We start from the raw sequence: 18,253 nt of genomic DNA, 5'->3' as shown, positions 1-18,253 counted from the left end.
AGTTTTGCAACCACACAACTTCCTCGCCACTAAAAAAGTCAGTCACCTTATCCACAAGAAGTGGACAATGTCTCCTGGCGATTTCTAAGGCCCTCAGCCCCATGTTCCCCTGAAAACACTAACAGAAATCGCCATTCAGAGCAATGGCAGCAACTTACTCTTACATGGCCTCGACAAAGTTCTCAATGCCCGGTTGGGCCGGAGGGAAGAGAAGCTCGATCAGGAAGAGAGTTTCCTCCCTCACATTCTGTGTCTCAGCCCAGCAGCAGTCTCCAGTTGAGGAATCGCAGGAAGTGAGGCCGCCGCCCGAGGAGGATTCCTCCTCAGCCCAGCAGCCTCAGAAGCAGCGGCTAAGGCCCGTGGAGCCGCAGGCGAACGTGAAGAGCCGGAACATGAGCCGGGAGTATGGTGGCCAGTGGCTCAGCTGTGCAACAAGGCACGTGAGGATCTACGCTGCGTACATCGACCCTGTGACATCCGAGTTTGATCAAACTCAGATGGACAAGCTCACCCTCATCCTTGACCCAACCAATGAGTTTGTATGGAACCCGGAGACCTGCAACAAGGTGTATGCTTACTTCCAGGAACTTGTAGATCATTACGAGGTAAACTAACTTCATCAATTTCCAATCAGATAAGAGTGATCCAAAAAGCAGTAAAAGATAAGATTCTATTTCATTACTATTCTGCCAAGGCTCACTGCCACGGATAGATTCTACAAGAGAACCTAGGATGACAAATTGTGCCCGGATATCGACAATCACATGAAAAATTTTCCCCTTCAGTTTACGTGCATGTTCAAATCATACAATGCATGAACAGCCGCAAATCTTAAGCCATCTTATCACCTATCATGAAACAAATGCAGGGAGCTCCACTGACAGAATACACGCTCCGCTTGATCGGGTCAGACATAGAGCACTACATAAGGAAGCTACTCTACGACGGAGAGATCAAGTACAATATGAATGCGAGGGTCCTCAACTTCAGCATGGGGAAGCCCCGGATTCTCTTTAACAACAAAACCGAAGAAGATCAGATTCAAGATGTACAATAAGTGGACTCATCTTGTATTACTTGAGTTCCTTTCTTCTTTTTACGCATAGAAAAGGTCCCTCTGCTATACCCGGTGAGGTGAACCTTCTAATACTAAACTAGTCCTAAAGCAAAAGGAGTCTTCATCCCATGTTTCCTCAGCAGTCCTAGGAAGGTTCGACCTTGAGACGCGGTCCTTGCTCCACAAGCGGTGGTGTAGGTGGCGAAAAGATGTTTGAGGCTGGTTCAATTTTCAGACAGGGCTTCTGCTTCACTTGTGGTGGAAGTGGTGGCAAGATGTTCGAACAATACCGGTCGTCCCAGGGCCGGAAAACTCCTTCCATGGGGAGATTCTGTCACAAAATACACAAAATCAATTCACTCAAAAGCATAGATCTCCCATCTGATATTTCAATTGTTTTCTTCTTGATAAACAAAGAAGACAAGGAAATGAAGGACGTAGGCAGGTTATTTGCATTCTAGAGGATGTTCATGTGCCAGTTCAATCAAACCACTAGAAAAGTTCAAGCCCGATCCTGCATCCCGAATTTTCACCAAGCACAAGCTTACTCTGCAACCATGAGGTGTTTAAACCTTGGAGATGTACAAACTGATCCACCATAGCCCTCGTGTGAGATGCGGTCAACTGAACCACAAGGCTTTAGGTATCTTTAGTTGGAACCATACCAATCTCTGCAAAGGGAAGTAGCTACTCCATCACAACAATCCTTGTGTTCAATAAGAGAAAAGTCTAAACTGAGCTCTTCGAACAGACTTTTGTTCCTTTAATTCCCCACAACATGCTCTTCAAGCTTATGAAAATTGGAAAAACCATATATCCACCCATTGCTGGAAACCTCCCACGGGCATAAAACTCCATTCAGACACTGCCTCAAATGATGAACCCCATCTCTCATGGTAAAGTAAAACTGGCGACCTTTGTTTAGGGACCAATAAGGCCCGGCTGTTTCTCATATAATCAGTATCTTACATGCTACACCAATTCGACTTCAAGATGGACTGGAAAAATCAATCTGTAAGAGCACAATTGAAAATGAAATACTCACACCCAAGTAGAAGAAAAATCCCCGCAAGAGATTCAGTGTTCTGCGTCGATCGCCTTGAGCTGCAGAAATTTTTTTACTAAGATCTGGAAGATGCAATAAACAAGAACTGCACTTTTAGTTCTCATAGAATAAATTCCTCTAGATGTACAAATTAACAATATTAATTCCACAGAAAACAATACACTGCAAATATAGCAAAAGAGAGTATAAGGTCTGGTGAGCAACAGTTTGGGCAACCCAACTGACTAGAACCAGAGGTCCTGGATACAATCCTCGACCTCTCCTGAGTTTACAAATCAAAGGGCAAAACGGTGGATACTCGAGCCAAAATGAACAACTGGAGTGAAAAAAAGAAGTACAGTAAGAACAAATTGTATTCTTTTTCATTGCAAAACCGCCTACTTCCAAATCGAGATAATATGGGATAAGGGGGAAGTTCATGAACTTTACCAGGATACTGGTCGAGATAAGACTCACAGGCCTTGTTAGTGATACAAGTTTTCTCTCGACCTCCCCTAAGCTGTCTTACTATTTCCTTCCGTCTTCTATATTTCACCTGTTGCAAAAGCTCTTCGTACTCCTTGCTATCATATCTCATTCTTAGTCTTTCCAGAAGCTTCTCTCGGAACTCTGAATGCTCACTTTCCCCAAGATCATCAGTGTCCAGATCAATCTGTTTTCACAGGGGAGAGTTGTTATGAATGAACACAAGGAACTGATCAGACAAGGCATGGTAATTAAACCACAACCGCAACAAGATAGGATTACGGTGGAGTAAAGGCCGTGAAGGAGAAAGAATCAAAAGAAGCATACTATGTTTGGTAGCCTTGTAGTCACAAAGGGGTTGTTTACTTCATTCTTGAGGATGTCCTCCTTAAGAATCTGCAAATCAGACGAGGAGCTGCTTTCCTCGACTTCATCCTCCTCGTACCTCACCTTCCTGTTGTCCATATTAAACAACACAAGTCCACCATCAGCCCTGAGATAATCTATAAACACATAGTAATCATCGTCCCACTCGTCCGACTCCTCTTGTCTCTTCTCCTCTCGTCGCTTCTCCACGTAGTTTGATTCCTCTTGTTGCTTCTCCAAGTAGTCCGACTCCTCTTGTCGCCTCTCGAAGCAGTTTACCGCTCGAGGTCGACCAGGCCCTCTCTTGCATTCTTTCCTTCCCTCAGAAGCACAACTTCCACCTTGTACTTCCACATCCTGGTCAGTTGACATAATTTTCCGTCTCTTGCAAGCGGGGTGTTTTGAAACGTTTACAGCCTCCTTGGTCCTTGAAGCTTTCTCTACAGGCCGAGTCTTGTCGTTCCCTTTTCTCCCCGAGGCATTCTCCTGGGTTCTGAGTTTCTTAGAGCTCTCACCTCTCAGGACACTCCTTGACTTTCCATCACTCACTACAGTCCCTTTCTTTGCGGATACTCCCAGACTTCCCAGCGTAAGTCCTCTCCCTTTCTTTGCGGATACTCCCTGACTTCCCGGCGTAAGTCCTTCGGAGGGCACGCTAAGCCCTTTTACAGCTGCTTCGGTCCTCGAATCTTTCTTCAAAGGCCTAGCCTTGCCGTTCCCTTTTCTTCCGGGGGCATTCTCTGGGATTCTGAGTTTCTTAGAGCTCTCACTCCTCAGGGCACTCCTTCTGTTTTCATCATCTGCTACACACTCTTCCTTTACAGACACTCCCTGACTTCCCGGCATAAGTCCTTCGGAGGGCAAGTCGAACCCTTCAGAGTGAACGTGAAGGCCTTCCTGGGGGCCATACTCATACTTGAAAACACGCCTCTCCCCAGCGTCTCCTTCAACCACAAGGGTGTAAGATTTTGCATCTATCCTGAGCTGCTTCAAGAACGACGTGTAGTGCGGATCAACGTCAGCATTACTCCTCTTACCCTCTCGAGGCCTATCAGGAGATCGGACATCAACATCAACTTCCACAGCTTCGATATGCTTCAAATGCAGCAAGTAATCCTCATCATCTTCCTTGAGGGAGGGACTATAATATCTTGCAGCTTCCCTGTGGGCAGAGTCTCTCCCGGAACTGACCCGGCGAGGTTCGCCGTCGGCCCGCTTTCTCTTCAGCCGTCTCCGCAGCGCCGGATCACCCATTCTTCCTTTGCGGAGGCGAAACACCTGCACGGAGGAGGAACAAACGATAACCGGGAAGTTAAAAGAAGCAGCTTTACTAGCTACACGGCGACAGCTTGAAGCGAAACCTGAGAATCACGAAGCCCTAAAGGGAAAAACCGTCACCTGTTTCCGTTCTCAAATGGGGCAATGACGCAGCGGCTGCAGCGCCGGAAGAACTTGCATTCGCCGGAGATCCCGTGAGAGAGAGAGAGAGAGAGAGAGAGAGAGAGCAGTGAGGTCCAGTAGTCTCGCGGTCAACATTGAGTCTGTCAGCGTCAGGTTTGACGGGAGGAGGGAGGGAGGAGGAAGATGGGAAGATGGGCTGGGCTCTGAAACTACAATGGGCAGGCCCAGCCCAAAATGTACATGGGCTTACAAAACATTTTGGAGTAAACTACCAATTTAGTCCCTTATATAGTTAAATAACATCAATCGGGCCCCCTGGATGAAATATGCATCAAGTTAATCCCTTGTAACATCAAATTAGCCCCTTATAATATCAAATTAGTCCTTTGTAACATCAAATTAGTTCCCAAGCATCAATTTGGTCCTTTCGCAGCATCAGGTCAATCATTCATAACATCAATTGGATCCCCCCATATTTTCACTTTGGTCCCTTCGTAAGGTGCTGTTAGAGTTACGAGGGACTAAATTGATGTTATAAGGGACTAATATAACGTTATGAGGACCAATTTCATGTTGCGAGGGACTAATTTGATGTTATAAGAGATCAATTTGATGTTATAAAAAACCAATTTGATATTACTAGAGACTAGCATGATGTAGATTTTATCCAAGAGACTCGATTGATGCAATTTGACTATCTAAGGGACCAAATTGCTAGTTTACTCAACTTTTTTCCCTCTACTAGGACGGTGGCTCGTGACCCAATCTATACGACCTAATCTATAATATCCATACTAGAAGTGGGAAAAATTCTAGCATGACTTGATATCACGGTGACCTATAATACGTCAGTTTAAGCGTTAAGTATTTCAGTTAAATGTGTAGTATTTTTACTATTTGTGATTGACCGTACAAAATACTAAATACTTGAAATGAAATGCTAAACACTTAATTGAAAGTAATAAATGTGTTATCATAATATTATGTCAGATGAACCCTAGAAAATTGCAGAAAGAGTGAGAGTTGGTTCTACTCAATAAGTTCTCAATAAGTTTTAATTAATTCCATTGACTTTTAATTGGGCATCATCTCATAATTTCTTGTTTTAGTTAATCTCATTGATTAATATTACAAATAATTAGCACAAAATTTTAAAATTATAAAGATTAATTATAATTATTGAGAGAGGAAGGGGACTTGGTGCAGTGACATAAGTCACAATCCGAAAAAGGTCTCGGGTTCATTCCTTGTTAGCGGGACTTCCACTCCCCTTTATTTAGCTTTACTATTTTTATTCTTATATGTATTGTCCACACGCTTCAATTATGATAAAAAAATTCTTGAAACATTTTAAAGTAAAATAAGAATTAAGACAATTTTTGTATAGTACGGATAAGGCGCCTTGCAAAAGATAATGAAAGAAAAATATATTAGCGCAGAGAATCTCATCAACCGGATTGAATGCACTCTTGGCCTGGATCGAGGGTGAGCGTTGGCTGCATTAAATTCCACTCCCGAATCTTGAATGCTGCTTTTATGAAGACTTAATTATATTTAATGGTAAAGAAACTTTCTCTTGAATTAAGAAACTAGATGAATACTTTCGCGGAAAATATTAAAATTCTTTTAATAGTAATCAGTATAAATTAATTGAATATCTTATGTAGAAAATTGTTCACCAAAAAATGAAAAAAAATTATGCTATAAGATTATATATTGATTGCATTCACACATTTACATAAATTAGATTATGTTTATGGCACTTTAGGCTTTGTTTAGTTTTTGAATAATAATCCAGTTTTACTCAACTCAATTCTATTCTTTCTCAATTCAATTATGTTCTTCCTGAGATTTAACAATATAATAATAATAATTTTACATTTTTCTTTCATTTAATAATACATTCTCATTCATACTTTTTCCTAACCATTTTTAAACTTCCATTTAATAATACTTTCTCACTCATACTTTTTCCAAACCCTTTTTAACATTAATTTTCTAATAATAAATTTCTCATCTATTTTCACATATATATATACATTCATATATATATATATATATGTTCTCACAAGTCAATATTCTTGTCAACACTTGCAATCATTGCACAAAATCAAGTTGAGTTGGATAACTTATCCAACTCTATATCCAACTCTAAAACCAAACGCAAGCTTAGTGATTTCATTTCGCTAATGTAACTATAAATAAGTTAAATAGAGGCGGGTTCCCAACTGTATTCCTTTATTGGATTTAGTATTCTAAAGTTAGAATCACACACTTTGAGATAACATTTATGAAGGTAAAACAAAATTGAAATATAATTTCATTAAGGAAATACACAATTTAAGAAAATTATCTTAGAAAAACGAATCAACTTAAACATATAGTTACTTAAGATAATTGTCCTTGAAAATTTAGTTATTTTTAATAATTATCATTAATAAGACCTATTCATATATAATATTTCATAATTTATACTCAAGTATATATAGATATGGTTATTGATTATAAAAAAAAGCCTAAGAGATACTATTTATATGTATCTATATATTTAGTGGACAGTGCATGTTAAGGCTTTGTAGATCACTAACTCCATATAAGTATCGAACCTTGATTTCTTCACATGTATATGTCTAGAGAACAAAAATATTAGGCATTTATCTTTAAAATGAATATCGTTTTAAAGAAAAAATATACATTAAAATAAAATATTTGGATTCACAATATCAAAGTAAATAATAATGCAACAATTCTATAGAAAAGTAATTATTCTAGGTAAAATATAAAAGAATAATTAAAACACCAAAGTGATTGATACCTTAACAAAACCCCAAGAGAAAATTTAAACTACCGACTCAAAATCCTTGACAAAATGTAAGGAAAAAAACTATTCTCATGTAAATAAAGCAACAATTCTACATAAAAGTAATTATTCTAGGTAAAATATAAAAGAATAATTAAAACACTAAAGTGATTGGTACCTTAACAAATTAAACCCCAAAAGAAAATTTGAACTACCAACTCAAAACCCCTGACGAAATACGAAAAAATATATATTATTCTATAAAGAAGTCATCACATTCGGGGGTAGCATCTATGAGTCGGATCATCTGCCACTTAAATCTTGCGTAGGCATTCGACACCTCCAAACATAGTGATGAAGATCCACATGTAACATTCGTCTCAAAAGAAGAAATAGGAGAATGGCTTTCATACGGATCGTTGCTTGTTGTAGAATTCAAGCAACATTAAATACATATATATAGACAACTGGAAAGAGAGAATCCAAATTTGAGAAAAGGAAACATTATATTTAAAATTATATAGTAATATATACGCAATGTAATAAGAATGTATCCATAAACTATTATACATTTTGTTGCCATTTATATATAGACGACTTAAGGTATAAGATATATATACATATACATATTAATCAAATATAAAAATTTACTATAACTAAGTCATATAATTGAGCTAATTCTGCTGTGTATAATCTATGTATCAGGCGATGTATAGAAAATCTATATATTCTATTGCATAATCTATATATGGGTCCATTGTTACAATATATATGAACGACAATTTGATTGTCATAATATAAAAAATTTCCTAACTAGAAGCTAATGTGTATAGTCAACTACATATCTTGTTCTTGTATATATTTTATTAGGATATATGCAAATATATAATATATATTCTACTGCATAATTATTAATAAAAAAACTTCCTCAATACTTAAGCGATGACATAGTAAAACAAGAGAGTCCAATTTCTTATTTTTGATGATGTGGTGACGTTAGAATTTGATTCGTGCTTTGTTTTAATATATATATATAGATTGTTATCTTTATGTTTTTTTTTTGGGTCAAACTATCTTCATCTTTTCTCATCGTATTGGTAAAAGATCAATGGTATATGGGAAAAGGATATTAGAAGTATTAGATCACAATAAAATATCATTAATACTACAACACATTAACATACGCAACTTATTTAAGAGCTAAGAGAACACTCTAATTTTTACCTCTGCATGGAAGATAAAGAAATTAGAAACCGAATTGAATATAAATAATATTATAAGATAAGTGCTTAAAAATAAAAATTCATATGAAATTTTACAGAGAGTGACTAAATAATTTCAGAAGGCATGCATACAAGGGAGAGATAAAGTGAGAGACATATTTGAATAGGAAGTGCAAGATTAGAAAGTACCGAAATGCAAAAAAAGCAAAACATTGAAGGAAGTTTCACAAATAAAAAAATAATAATAATAAAACAAAAATATGAAAATATGTCCTCATGGTCTCTTCAGCTTTCCATGGACCTATTTTTATTAATTTTTTTTAAAATAAGTTGTTTGACTATAATGATGAGATTATTTAGTGTAAGGGGTTGGCCGGATTACGTAGTACCTTAAACACTGAAGAAAGGGAAAATTTTAAAAATGGAAATTATAAAAATGTGAAAATAAAGAAAGGTATACCTAGTACTTCTAATACGGAACTTCTTATGATTTTTCTTAATAAAAGTTGGGAGAAAAGTATTTTTTGGAAATAAGTGGTTCAGCCGAAATGATGGGATTGTTTGGCATCATAGATCGACCGGATTACGTAGTACCTTATTTGGTAGATATGGAAAAATCGAAAAAAAAGGAGAAACTAAAAAAATAAAAATTATAGAAAATGTAAAAAAAAAAAGAAAAAAAAAGTAGAGGTGAGTGGGGCAAAGGAGCCCACTCACCACCTAGTCCCAAAGGACCAGTTTTCGTTGTTATACTAGGGCATGATGCCCTGCACTTTGCCGTCGGAAACTCGCCAACTTTATGTTCTTTTTATATCAAAATATCTTAAAATTTTCTCATTTTTCTGTGAGAATATTATATAATAAAAATATCTTAATTATCATTCTTTTGATTATATAAATTGAAATATTCAACTAAATTACATTTGTATTTTTTTATGTGGTTTCACGAGGCGAAGGCCTGATTGATAAAAGTTTAAATTACATTAGTATTTTCAAATAATATAAGTGAAGTATCGAAACAATCAACAATGGATAAGTTTAAAATTGTGTTGAGTTCTCCAACTTAATTTAATCAAGTAAATTATATTGTTCTAGGTTGATATTTTAATTGCATTTCCCATTCGTGATTAATTCACACTCGTCTAGATAATATTTCTTATTTCTAACGTTACTGTGCTTTCTAATATGATATTAGAAATTTATACATAGATTACGGTAAAAAATAATTAGTTTAATCCAAAATTGTAGTTTTCTACTATTGTTGTATGATTTTGATGTATTCATATTATAACCTATATTGATTTCGTATATCCTTTGTAAGAATTTTCGTGTACATTTTCATATAACTTGTCCTTTAGTATCACTTTTAGTTAATTGTGTAGATAGCTAAAACATGTAATACTGAAATTCATTTTGAGAATATTAGAACAATCATCATACACATTAATTCTTGTTTGGAACCAATAAGTTTTGGATTTGGTTCCCGCTAATGGGACTTTTGATTTCCTTTTGTTTTAATTTTTTATTTTATAGTATCGAGTCTAGGGTCTTCTTTGTAATGAAAAAAAATAAGGGACAAAAACAAAAAAAAATCAAAGTTTGTGGGCAAACCTTAAAAATTAGGAAAGGGAAGGGCAACATGAAGAAAAAATAAAGGAGGCCATGTATCATGATGTGCTTGCCATGGACCCATATTAGAATATTACTATAATATAAATCTATATATTACTAAAATTTACTTGGATGCATAAGTGGGTGCATAATAAATGCAACGCAATGTATGGGTGCATAAATGAGTGCATGATAAATGCAGTGGGATGTTTTAGTAGCTACAATTAAAAATTATGAAAAAAAGAAATCTAAAAACAAGGAATAATAATAATTATTATTTAATATAGAAACCTAAATATCTTACTAGCTACAATTAGAAATTATGGAATATTAAATTACAAAATAACATGCTTTGAAAACATTAAAACACTAATATAATACTCTGATTTTATTAGAACTAAGTAAAAATGAATTATTAAAGTTAACGAAAATTTTACCAAAAAAGCTTATAATATTAAGAAATTCTAACTATGAACGAAAAAATATATTGGACATTTTCAATATTATTAGAAAAAAATATGAATTATATATATAAAATCGATGATCATGTTCCAATATAAAAATTAATAATATATAACTTATTATGTTAGATAGTATAAAGGCTTAAATACAATGAAAAATCTATCGATATATTTATAGTAAAACAAACCACTCAAAATAATAAATGTCTTTAATAAATGCTATCGACATATTATTGCAATTAATTTATATAAATAAAAATAAGTATATCATACAACAAAATTCGCATATTATGTATATACAAGTCCACATTTAGGATTAAAATATAAACTACTAAAAGTCACTTTCTTGTAAAAAGTTTGACAGAAGATTAAAATTAAGTATTTTAAATGAGAACATCACGATATACTATTAGAAAATATAATAATAAAAATTATTATTCTTTTAAATTTTATATAATGAAAACAAAGAAAAAATCAAATAAGTTAAAATACATATGAATTTTTTCATTATTACGTATTGATGTAAAAATTATATATAGTTGAATTGTTACGATATAATAAAAGCAAAAAGATACATGCAATATCTCCTTAACATATTTTAGAGCTTCAACTTATATAACAAAAACTTATATTTATTCGGTGAATAAAAATTTCAAAACTTTTATGTTATGAATCATTTTAAGAGAGCAAAACAAAAATTATTAACTAAAAATTTACAAAAAATAAAATTGATATTTATATTAATAGATTTCATGCGTGATAAATGTAGTTATTCTGCTTTACATAATGCATTATAGTTTATAGAATATATTGATTATTGGCCAATATGTTAATAAATCACCCAAACAAGGATTAATCCTCCTTAAGCATAATAATTGAAACATTGATTTACTTATCTGAAAATATAGATACATTGATTTATCTATATATATATATAAAGTTGCATCTCCATAATAAATGGGGTTTGAAAAGTAATTGTATATATATTATAAGTTCATAGAGGTAAATATATAAATAAACAATCATAAATGTATATACAATTAGGACTAAATTAGTAAATACATATAAAACATTAAATACTTAATAATTTTATTATACAAGCACATTCTTGATTACAAATCAATAATACTTAATAATCTTATAAAAGCACATTCTTGATTTAAAATATATAATCTCAAAATTCATTTATAAAAAATAAAATTTCTTAAACATATATTTATCAAAAACTTTTCAATATAATTAGTAACTAAAAGAAAATTCTACTATATGCAATACCTATGTTTAAATATTAAATACTTTTGGTATTGTAATTTATTTCTAACTATTATGAATTTCTTATTGTATGCACTATATTTGAATGCTTTCAATTTCAAAATATATATAACTTAATGAAAATTTCAATTGTGACGTAAAATTTTTTAATAAAATTCATCTAAAAATAACCACTATAAACAAGCAAAAAAGCTAGTGAATTATATAATACTAGTTTTTAAACCCGTGCAAATATATGGGTTTATATAATTATAGGTGTTTATAATTAAACCGTATCATACGCTCTCTAAGGCATAAATTCTGTAAATAAAAGTTAATTTTGAGGGGAAAAAAACACCATTCACTTTGTTGTTTAGAATCTTGTTTCATGATGAACTTGATAATATGCTCCATTTTTGTAGTCTCTTATGGAAATATGCCAATTGAACTAAGAAGTTAAATTAGAATTATAAATTAATTGGAAGAAATTTCTACTTACCTTTTTAATATTTTGCCCAATAGATTGGACACCCAAACCAAGAGTTCGTATCGGTATTGGCAAAACAACGTCAACAGGTGCATATGAGTTCCAAAGCTGACTTAAATAAAGATATCTATTAGAATAATTCAAAATTTAACAACCATAATAATACCATTTCTCTTAATTGTCACTAAATTTATTATTTATTTCATCAATTGATGGCATTGGTGAAAAAATTTAGATTGAATTGATATCTATCTATATCTGTATATATAAGTAAAATTGATTCCCAAAAGGGTTATATTTAATAGGGTTAAAATCATCAATTTGCTCTATCAATAAATAATTTTTGTAAAACTTTCTATGGTCATTATAAAATTTGAGAAAAAAATCAGAAAGTTCATATTTTATTACTTTAGCCATTATATTCGAAATAATAAACGTCCAAGATGTGACATATAATTTAAAATTACTCATATAATTACAAATTAATTATAGTATACATATATGCTCACTATATATATAGTAAAATATACTATTTAATGTATATAAAAGCAAGCTCTTTCGGACTAATATAATTTAGAAAATTATTAATAAGTGATAATAAATGTAAAAATCGATTCTAGATAGAATATCATATGTAGATATAGATAATTAGCTAAAAGTTGATTTATATACATGACAATGTATAATTTCATAAATATAAGAAAATTTAATTAATGTTGTTTAAATTATCAACAAAAAATTAACTAATGACTTAAAAGTGAGTTTGATTTTCAAAGATCTAAATAAATTATATAACTTTGTGATAACAGTAGGATGCATTGCAATAGATAGCACACTCAAAGAAACATAAATTGATTATTTATGTCATTTAAAAGAAAAATTGTTTTGCAAGCCACCAATTTAATGATACCAAGGTCATTTGAAAATAAAATTAATCAGAAATCACTAATTTTATGAATTTATGATTCATAAAAATTAAATTTATATAACTAACATTTGAAAATTAAATGCCCACATAACAATGTTATCAGAGCAAAAATAAAATTGCAAATTAGTAAATGCATGAAAGGATTATCCATGATAAATTGTTGTAACATAATAATGATTTAATAGATATATAATTCAAATGTATTGAATAAGGCAATTATTTGCAACATTATTATTGGATTATATATACTTAGTCCAATGTTATTGAAAATGATTATTTTGAAGAAGTTTTTCCAATGTCAAAAGAAATTGCCTGAAGAGATAAAATGGATTAGAAATAGCACACATGAGAATACAAGGGATGGAACAAAAGATACAAAGTAGTTACTTCCTCAAATGAGGCAACCCTCCGAATGTCTTGGCATCAAGATATAGAGTAGTTACTTCTTCAATGTTCGCCTACAGATCGCAAACACAAACATGAGAATACAAGGGATGGAATGAAAAATTAAGTGGTCAGGCGACTGCGTGTCTTGAGGAATTACTAAAAGCTACCTTGCAAATGTTATATCAGCCATTCATCTTGGCCACGACACTGGCAGGGGACAACAGCTGCACTGCATGCCTGTAAAGACGGGGAAAAAATGAATAAACCAAACACTACAAAGGAGGCGTAAAATCACATTTAAACTCGAGCAGAAATATCAATTGTGATGTGCCTAAGAATGCAGTCCAGGACGAGGCCAGATCTAGTTCGGGTTCTATCACTCGTTTCATAGCCAAGAAGCTTGTTACAACTCTCCCTGGGCCCTTTACCTTACTTAAGTGCTTGGAAATAGGAGACGAGGAGTCCAGCCCAAAGTGATGGCCCATATTCTAAAAGACTTCAGCTGTTACGAGAAGATAATATTTCTATAATATAGTTTCTCTTAATTAGATATTATTTCCTATTTAGCTTGAGTCAGCAGTCTTATGTTTCTTATTTCAGATTATTACCTTACTCTATTTTAGGCAAATAATCTAGAGGAGATTAGATATAAGTTTCCTATTTTAGAGTCAAGAGAGGTGTCTTCCCTCTATATAAATATGCACTTATTGTAAGAGAAGATCACAGACGAATTTGATGAATATTTGAATGAAATTGCCTAGAGCGTTTCCTCTATTTTTCTTATCTAAACAAGTCCTTTGTTTAGTGGCGAAAACCCCGATTCTTATCGTTCATCCTTGAGCGTGGCGAATCAACCCGACTTTTCTTACTCGCGGCGAGTCATCTTATCGAGTGAGTTTTGTTGGTTCTACCCTCAACCCTTCTTTCTTATCAAGTTCTGGTTCGTGAGCCTATCATTTGGTATCAAAGCTTAAGGTTCTGTTCTTGTTGGCCGAGTGAAACACGTGAAGGAGTGTATACACGAGTGTTTAGTGAGGAATTATTATGGGAAACACAATGGATGAGGAAAACATCCATTAGGTTCCGAGGGGACTCACACTCGAGCAAGCCCAGTTCCTTGGGTTTCAGCGGGGGCAAGAAGAGCTCTTTGCACGGCTCGATCTGGTGATCCAAGCTCTTGATCGAATGGCTGTGGCGCCTGCTCCTCCACAACGTGCACGTCGAGTTCCTAGACGAAATGTTTGAGTGGAAGATGAAGCTGACCTGGAGGATGAACTTCCTGAAGAAGAAGAGCAGCCGATTCCACGAAGGCAACAAAGGGGAGTTAGTAACAATCTCAAGCTAAAGATTCCGCAATTCAAATGCACGAGTTCCTCTGAAGAGTACTTCGACTGGGTCTAGCGCATCGATAAGGTGTTCGAATGCTATGAGTACTCCGAAGCCCAGAAGTGCCAGCTTACTGCCCTCGAGTTCACCGATTATGTGAATCTGTAGTGGGAAAACTTAAAGGCGCAGCGAAGAAGAGATAGGGAAGATAGGATTCGTAGTTGGCGGGAGATAAAGCGCATCATGCATAGAAGATTCGTGCCCGAGTACTACAGGCAAGACTTGTTCCTCAAACTGTAGAGTATTCGTCAGGGAGGTATGTCCGTTGAAAATTATGTCATGGAGTTCGAAATGTTGTCGATGAGATGCGAACTGAGTGAGCCACGGGAGCGGACCATTGCTCGATTTATTGGTGGCTTGAACAAGGAAATTGCGGATGTCATGGAGTTGCAGCCCTATGTCTTTTTGGAAGATGTGATTACGCTGGCCAGTAAGGTGGAAAAGCAGCGAAAACGCAGCAAACTCAATGCATCGCGAGTACTTTACCCAAAACCAGTGGCTGCTAGTTCAGGATCTTCTTCGAAATGGAATGCGCAACAGAAGGATGTAAGAGGCTCTCAAAGGCCTCAAGCTGAGGCAACAAAGGGAAAGGAGAAGCACAATGATCCGCAACGACCTGTTCAGAGCCGAGACATCAAGTGCTTTAAATGTCTTGGATTAGGACACATGTACGGACCCTAATGTGGACTCTCGTCGGGGCCCGCATTGCCCGCTTTTAGATCGCGCGGTTTGGGAGTGTCCACCTTCCGTGGGACGTGTGACAGACAAGCGTGAGAAGGAGTCGCCACTTATCATTTTACGACCCGAAAGGTCGAGAGCGGATAAGTTACCCGGGTCTAGGGGTATGGAACACCTAGTTATTGTTAAGGTATTGATTTGTGCGAAACCGGAAAGTCCGAGTTCGGGAGTTCATGTTACGTGCGAGCCTATATCCCACACGCCCTTTCGGTACTTTGGTTTGCTAAGCTTGCATGTTTTATTATTTACCGCATAAATTAAGTTGCATTCGGCTCACACGTTTTGACACCGAAAATTCAGTGAATTAAACGATGTTGGTCTGGAAATCGAGAGAGAAGTAAACCCGTGTATCGGGGAAGTGGTTCACAATTTTGCGTTACAGTTCATCAAATCACGGAGGTTGAATTCCTGCGTGAACCAGGACCGCGAGATTTTGGATTTACTTTCCTTTGGGCAAGCATTAGACCGATTCGATTAATTCACTCTCGGACTGTTCGCTCATCGACTGGAATTCTTACAGAATGAATGTACAAAATAAAATCCTTACAATACTCTCGAAAACAATAAATACAAATTACAAATGGTCGAATTCCAATCAACTCACGTTCGGTTATTATTCCGCTCCAACTCACCATGAGTTTAGGGAAAAACCGAAGAACTGAAACTTGATATGCGCTCTCATTGAATAGGACGTTGGACCCTGTGAGTGATGATTAGGGCATTGGACCCTGTTATCGATGAATACGGCGTTGAACCCTGTGATGTTCATCCTAGGGATCATGCTTTACCCGAATAACAAATAAGTATAGAAGACAACACGCAACATGTTAATAACAGACAAAATGTTTGCTATTGTCAAGTGTACGTGTTTTAATAAGTTATTAATCCAGGGTATTTTGGCATGCAAATCCTACTCTAGACAAACAAGCACGGGCCAATGTTTTAGCATTCGGTTTTGGTTTGAGAACCTGACATATCGAGTGTCCGTAGTCAAGTTTCGTGTGTGTGGATTGCTTTTACAGTAGTTTTGTATCGTATCACTGAACTACCACTGAATTAACCCAACTCGTGTTTTGACTCTAGATTTGGAACCTAGAGTTCCACCTAACCATTTCTAGTGTTTGGTTAGATCGAATGAAGAGATTAGTCAGGTGATCATGTTTTGATATAGAATACCCGACTAGCACCCTAAACTATGCTAGAATGATGCCAAATCATAAAATGATGTTCCTGCCCTTGATTTGAAAATTTATTTTCATAAAAGGGAAGCAACACAATACGGATTTGAAAGTATGAGGGTTTTGAAAAAGGCACTAACACCATTTTGTAATTCATCGACGCGAGTTACAAATTAATGTCCAGTTCGTGCAAAGTTGCTTAAATTGAATGAATTAACTGTATAAGTGTCCCGATTAACCCGCTCGTGAAATTAATGCTTAAGATTATTGCCGAATGCATTAATTATAAAAACGATTCACATATCGGTGACCAAGACGGGTCAAGAAAGACCGACGATGATTCAGTCAAGAAAGACCAAACACATCTTCGAGTCCTAATAGGCCCGAAAGGGTCTCCGAATTGTGAATCCATGCATATTGCTTAAAAGAGACGTTTCAATGTGATGTTTGTGATGTTATTGAAATTGCGAATTGCACGAAATCCGAGAACGGACTCAAAACGGGGAGGGGAAGCCTCATTCAACCCGTATGAGTCTATGAGGCTCTCGGCCACTTCTCCTTGGAGAAAACCAAGAGGTCCCATGGCCCAAATAGGGTTCCATGAGGTTTCTCCGTCTCGTTTCGAATCATTTCTCGCATGCTCAAGCAACAAACACGATAAATGACATGATGAAATGAAAGTCGGTATTGCCATGATTTAAATAACACATTCAAACATGCAAACATGTACAACCATATTATTTAAGGAATCGATAAAACAATATCGACTTCATGCACGTTAGAAAACACGATGAAGCTCGGGAATCGAACTTGGATCGGGTCTAGAAGATCTTTCCTTGCCCGGAAAGAGCAAAAGAGCATTCGTCCACCTTTTTAGGAGGGCAACCCGTGAGCTCTTTGCCTTTCCCGAGTCGGGATGTTCTTCCAAACTACAATCTAAGTGTTTCCCGACATGCTAGCACGTAAATCAAGGATAAACATGCATGATATAACATGGAAAGTGCATAAAAATGTAATCTTGCAAGTGAGCATGCTTGATACACCGTATAACTCCATAAACACGCAATAAATGTGAAAAACCCTAACTCTTCTAAGTCGAGAATGTTTTACCTAGTCTCGGGATACGACGAAAGAGTTGGGGAAGTGTTCGAGAGTCGGGTGACTCGGTGGAACTCTCGGAAGAGCATTCGGGGTTGATATCAACACGTTCGAGTGAGCCTGGGTGAGCGGGTAAACGTGCATGGGTGTGCGGGCGCACAGGCAAGCGCGCGGCAGTGGGCGCGCGGGCACACAGGCGAGCCTCACTATTCACCCGAGAGCACGATCTTCACCCGAAATGGTGAAATCGACCTGAAATGATGAGCAAATGACTTCAAACTGAAAATCTGAGTTTAGAAATGAATTCCTTGGGTCTAAAACATGTGAGACATGAAGTTTGGAGAGTTTTG

At 35.5% G+C, this 18,253-nt stretch overlaps 2 protein-coding genes across 7 annotated transcripts; one reads left to right on the top strand and one right to left on the bottom strand.

The window, feature by feature from the left end:
• The first annotated feature begins 22 nt into the window (after positions 1-22).
• LOC116187723 (NAD(P)H-quinone oxidoreductase subunit M, chloroplastic) lies at positions 23-1,517 on the top strand. The gene is made up of 2 exons (XM_031516637.1): positions 23-605; positions 869-1,517. Exons 1-2 carry the CDS (start codon positions 144-146, stop codon positions 1,055-1,057), a joined length of 651 nt encoding a protein of 216 aa, XP_031372497.1. The 5' UTR covers positions 23-143; the 3' UTR covers positions 1,058-1,517.
• Positions 653-4,512, bottom strand: LOC116187721. 6 transcript variants are annotated; one of them, XR_004152123.1, is made up of 6 exons: positions 4,353-4,512; positions 2,916-4,232; positions 2,553-2,775; positions 2,103-2,185; positions 1,606-1,728; positions 1,250-1,388 (listed from the first exon to the last, which is right to left on the bottom strand). XR_004152123.1 is itself a non-coding variant. In XM_031516635.1 (6 exons), exons 2-5 carry the CDS (start codon positions 4,206-4,208, stop codon positions 1,678-1,680), a joined length of 1,650 nt encoding a protein of 549 aa, XP_031372495.1. In that variant the 5' UTR covers positions 4,209-4,232; positions 4,353-4,512; the 3' UTR covers positions 1,251-1,388; positions 1,630-1,677. The 6 variants fall into 6 exon arrangements, 4 of the variants coding, with proteins under 4 accessions (XP_031372493.1, XP_031372494.1, XP_031372495.1 ...); XR_004152124.1 differs by having other exon boundaries at positions 2,103-2,161; XM_031516635.1 differs by having other exon boundaries at positions 1,251-1,388; positions 1,630-1,728.
• Between the last annotated feature and the right edge of the window lie 13,741 nt (positions 4,513-18,253).

Source organism: Punica granatum, chromosome 8, assembly GCF_007655135.1.
Source record: "Punica granatum isolate Tunisia-2019 chromosome 8, ASM765513v2, whole genome shotgun sequence".
NCBI lineage: Eukaryota > Viridiplantae > Streptophyta > Magnoliopsida > Myrtales > Lythraceae > Punica > Punica granatum.
This window is presented reverse-complemented; position numbering and strand designations above follow the sequence as displayed.

What these genes read in the sequence shown, in the direction of transcription:
- LOC116187723 (XM_031516637.1), top strand. Translation starts at nt 144, where the DNA reads ATGGCAGCAACTTACTCTTACATGGCCTCGACAAAGTTCTCAATGCCC. An exon ending in AACTTGTAGATCATTACGAG is followed by an intron (nt 606 to 868) that starts GTAAACTAACTT and finishes AAACAAATGCAG; the next exon opens with GGAGCTCCACTGACAGAATA.
- LOC116187721 (XM_031516633.1), bottom strand. Translation starts at nt 4,208, where the DNA reads ATGGGTGATCCGGCGCTGCGGAGACGGCTGAAGAGAAAGCGGGCCGAC. An exon ending in CTACAAGGCTACCAAACATA is followed by an intron (nt 2,776 to 2,915) that starts GTATGCTTCTTT and finishes CTGTGAAAACAG; the next exon opens with ATTGATCTGGACACTGATGA. An exon ending in GATTTTTCTTCTACTTGGGT is followed by an intron (nt 1,389 to 2,102) that starts GTGAGTATTTCA and finishes ATTTTGTGACAG; the next exon opens with AATCTCCCCATGGAAGGAGT.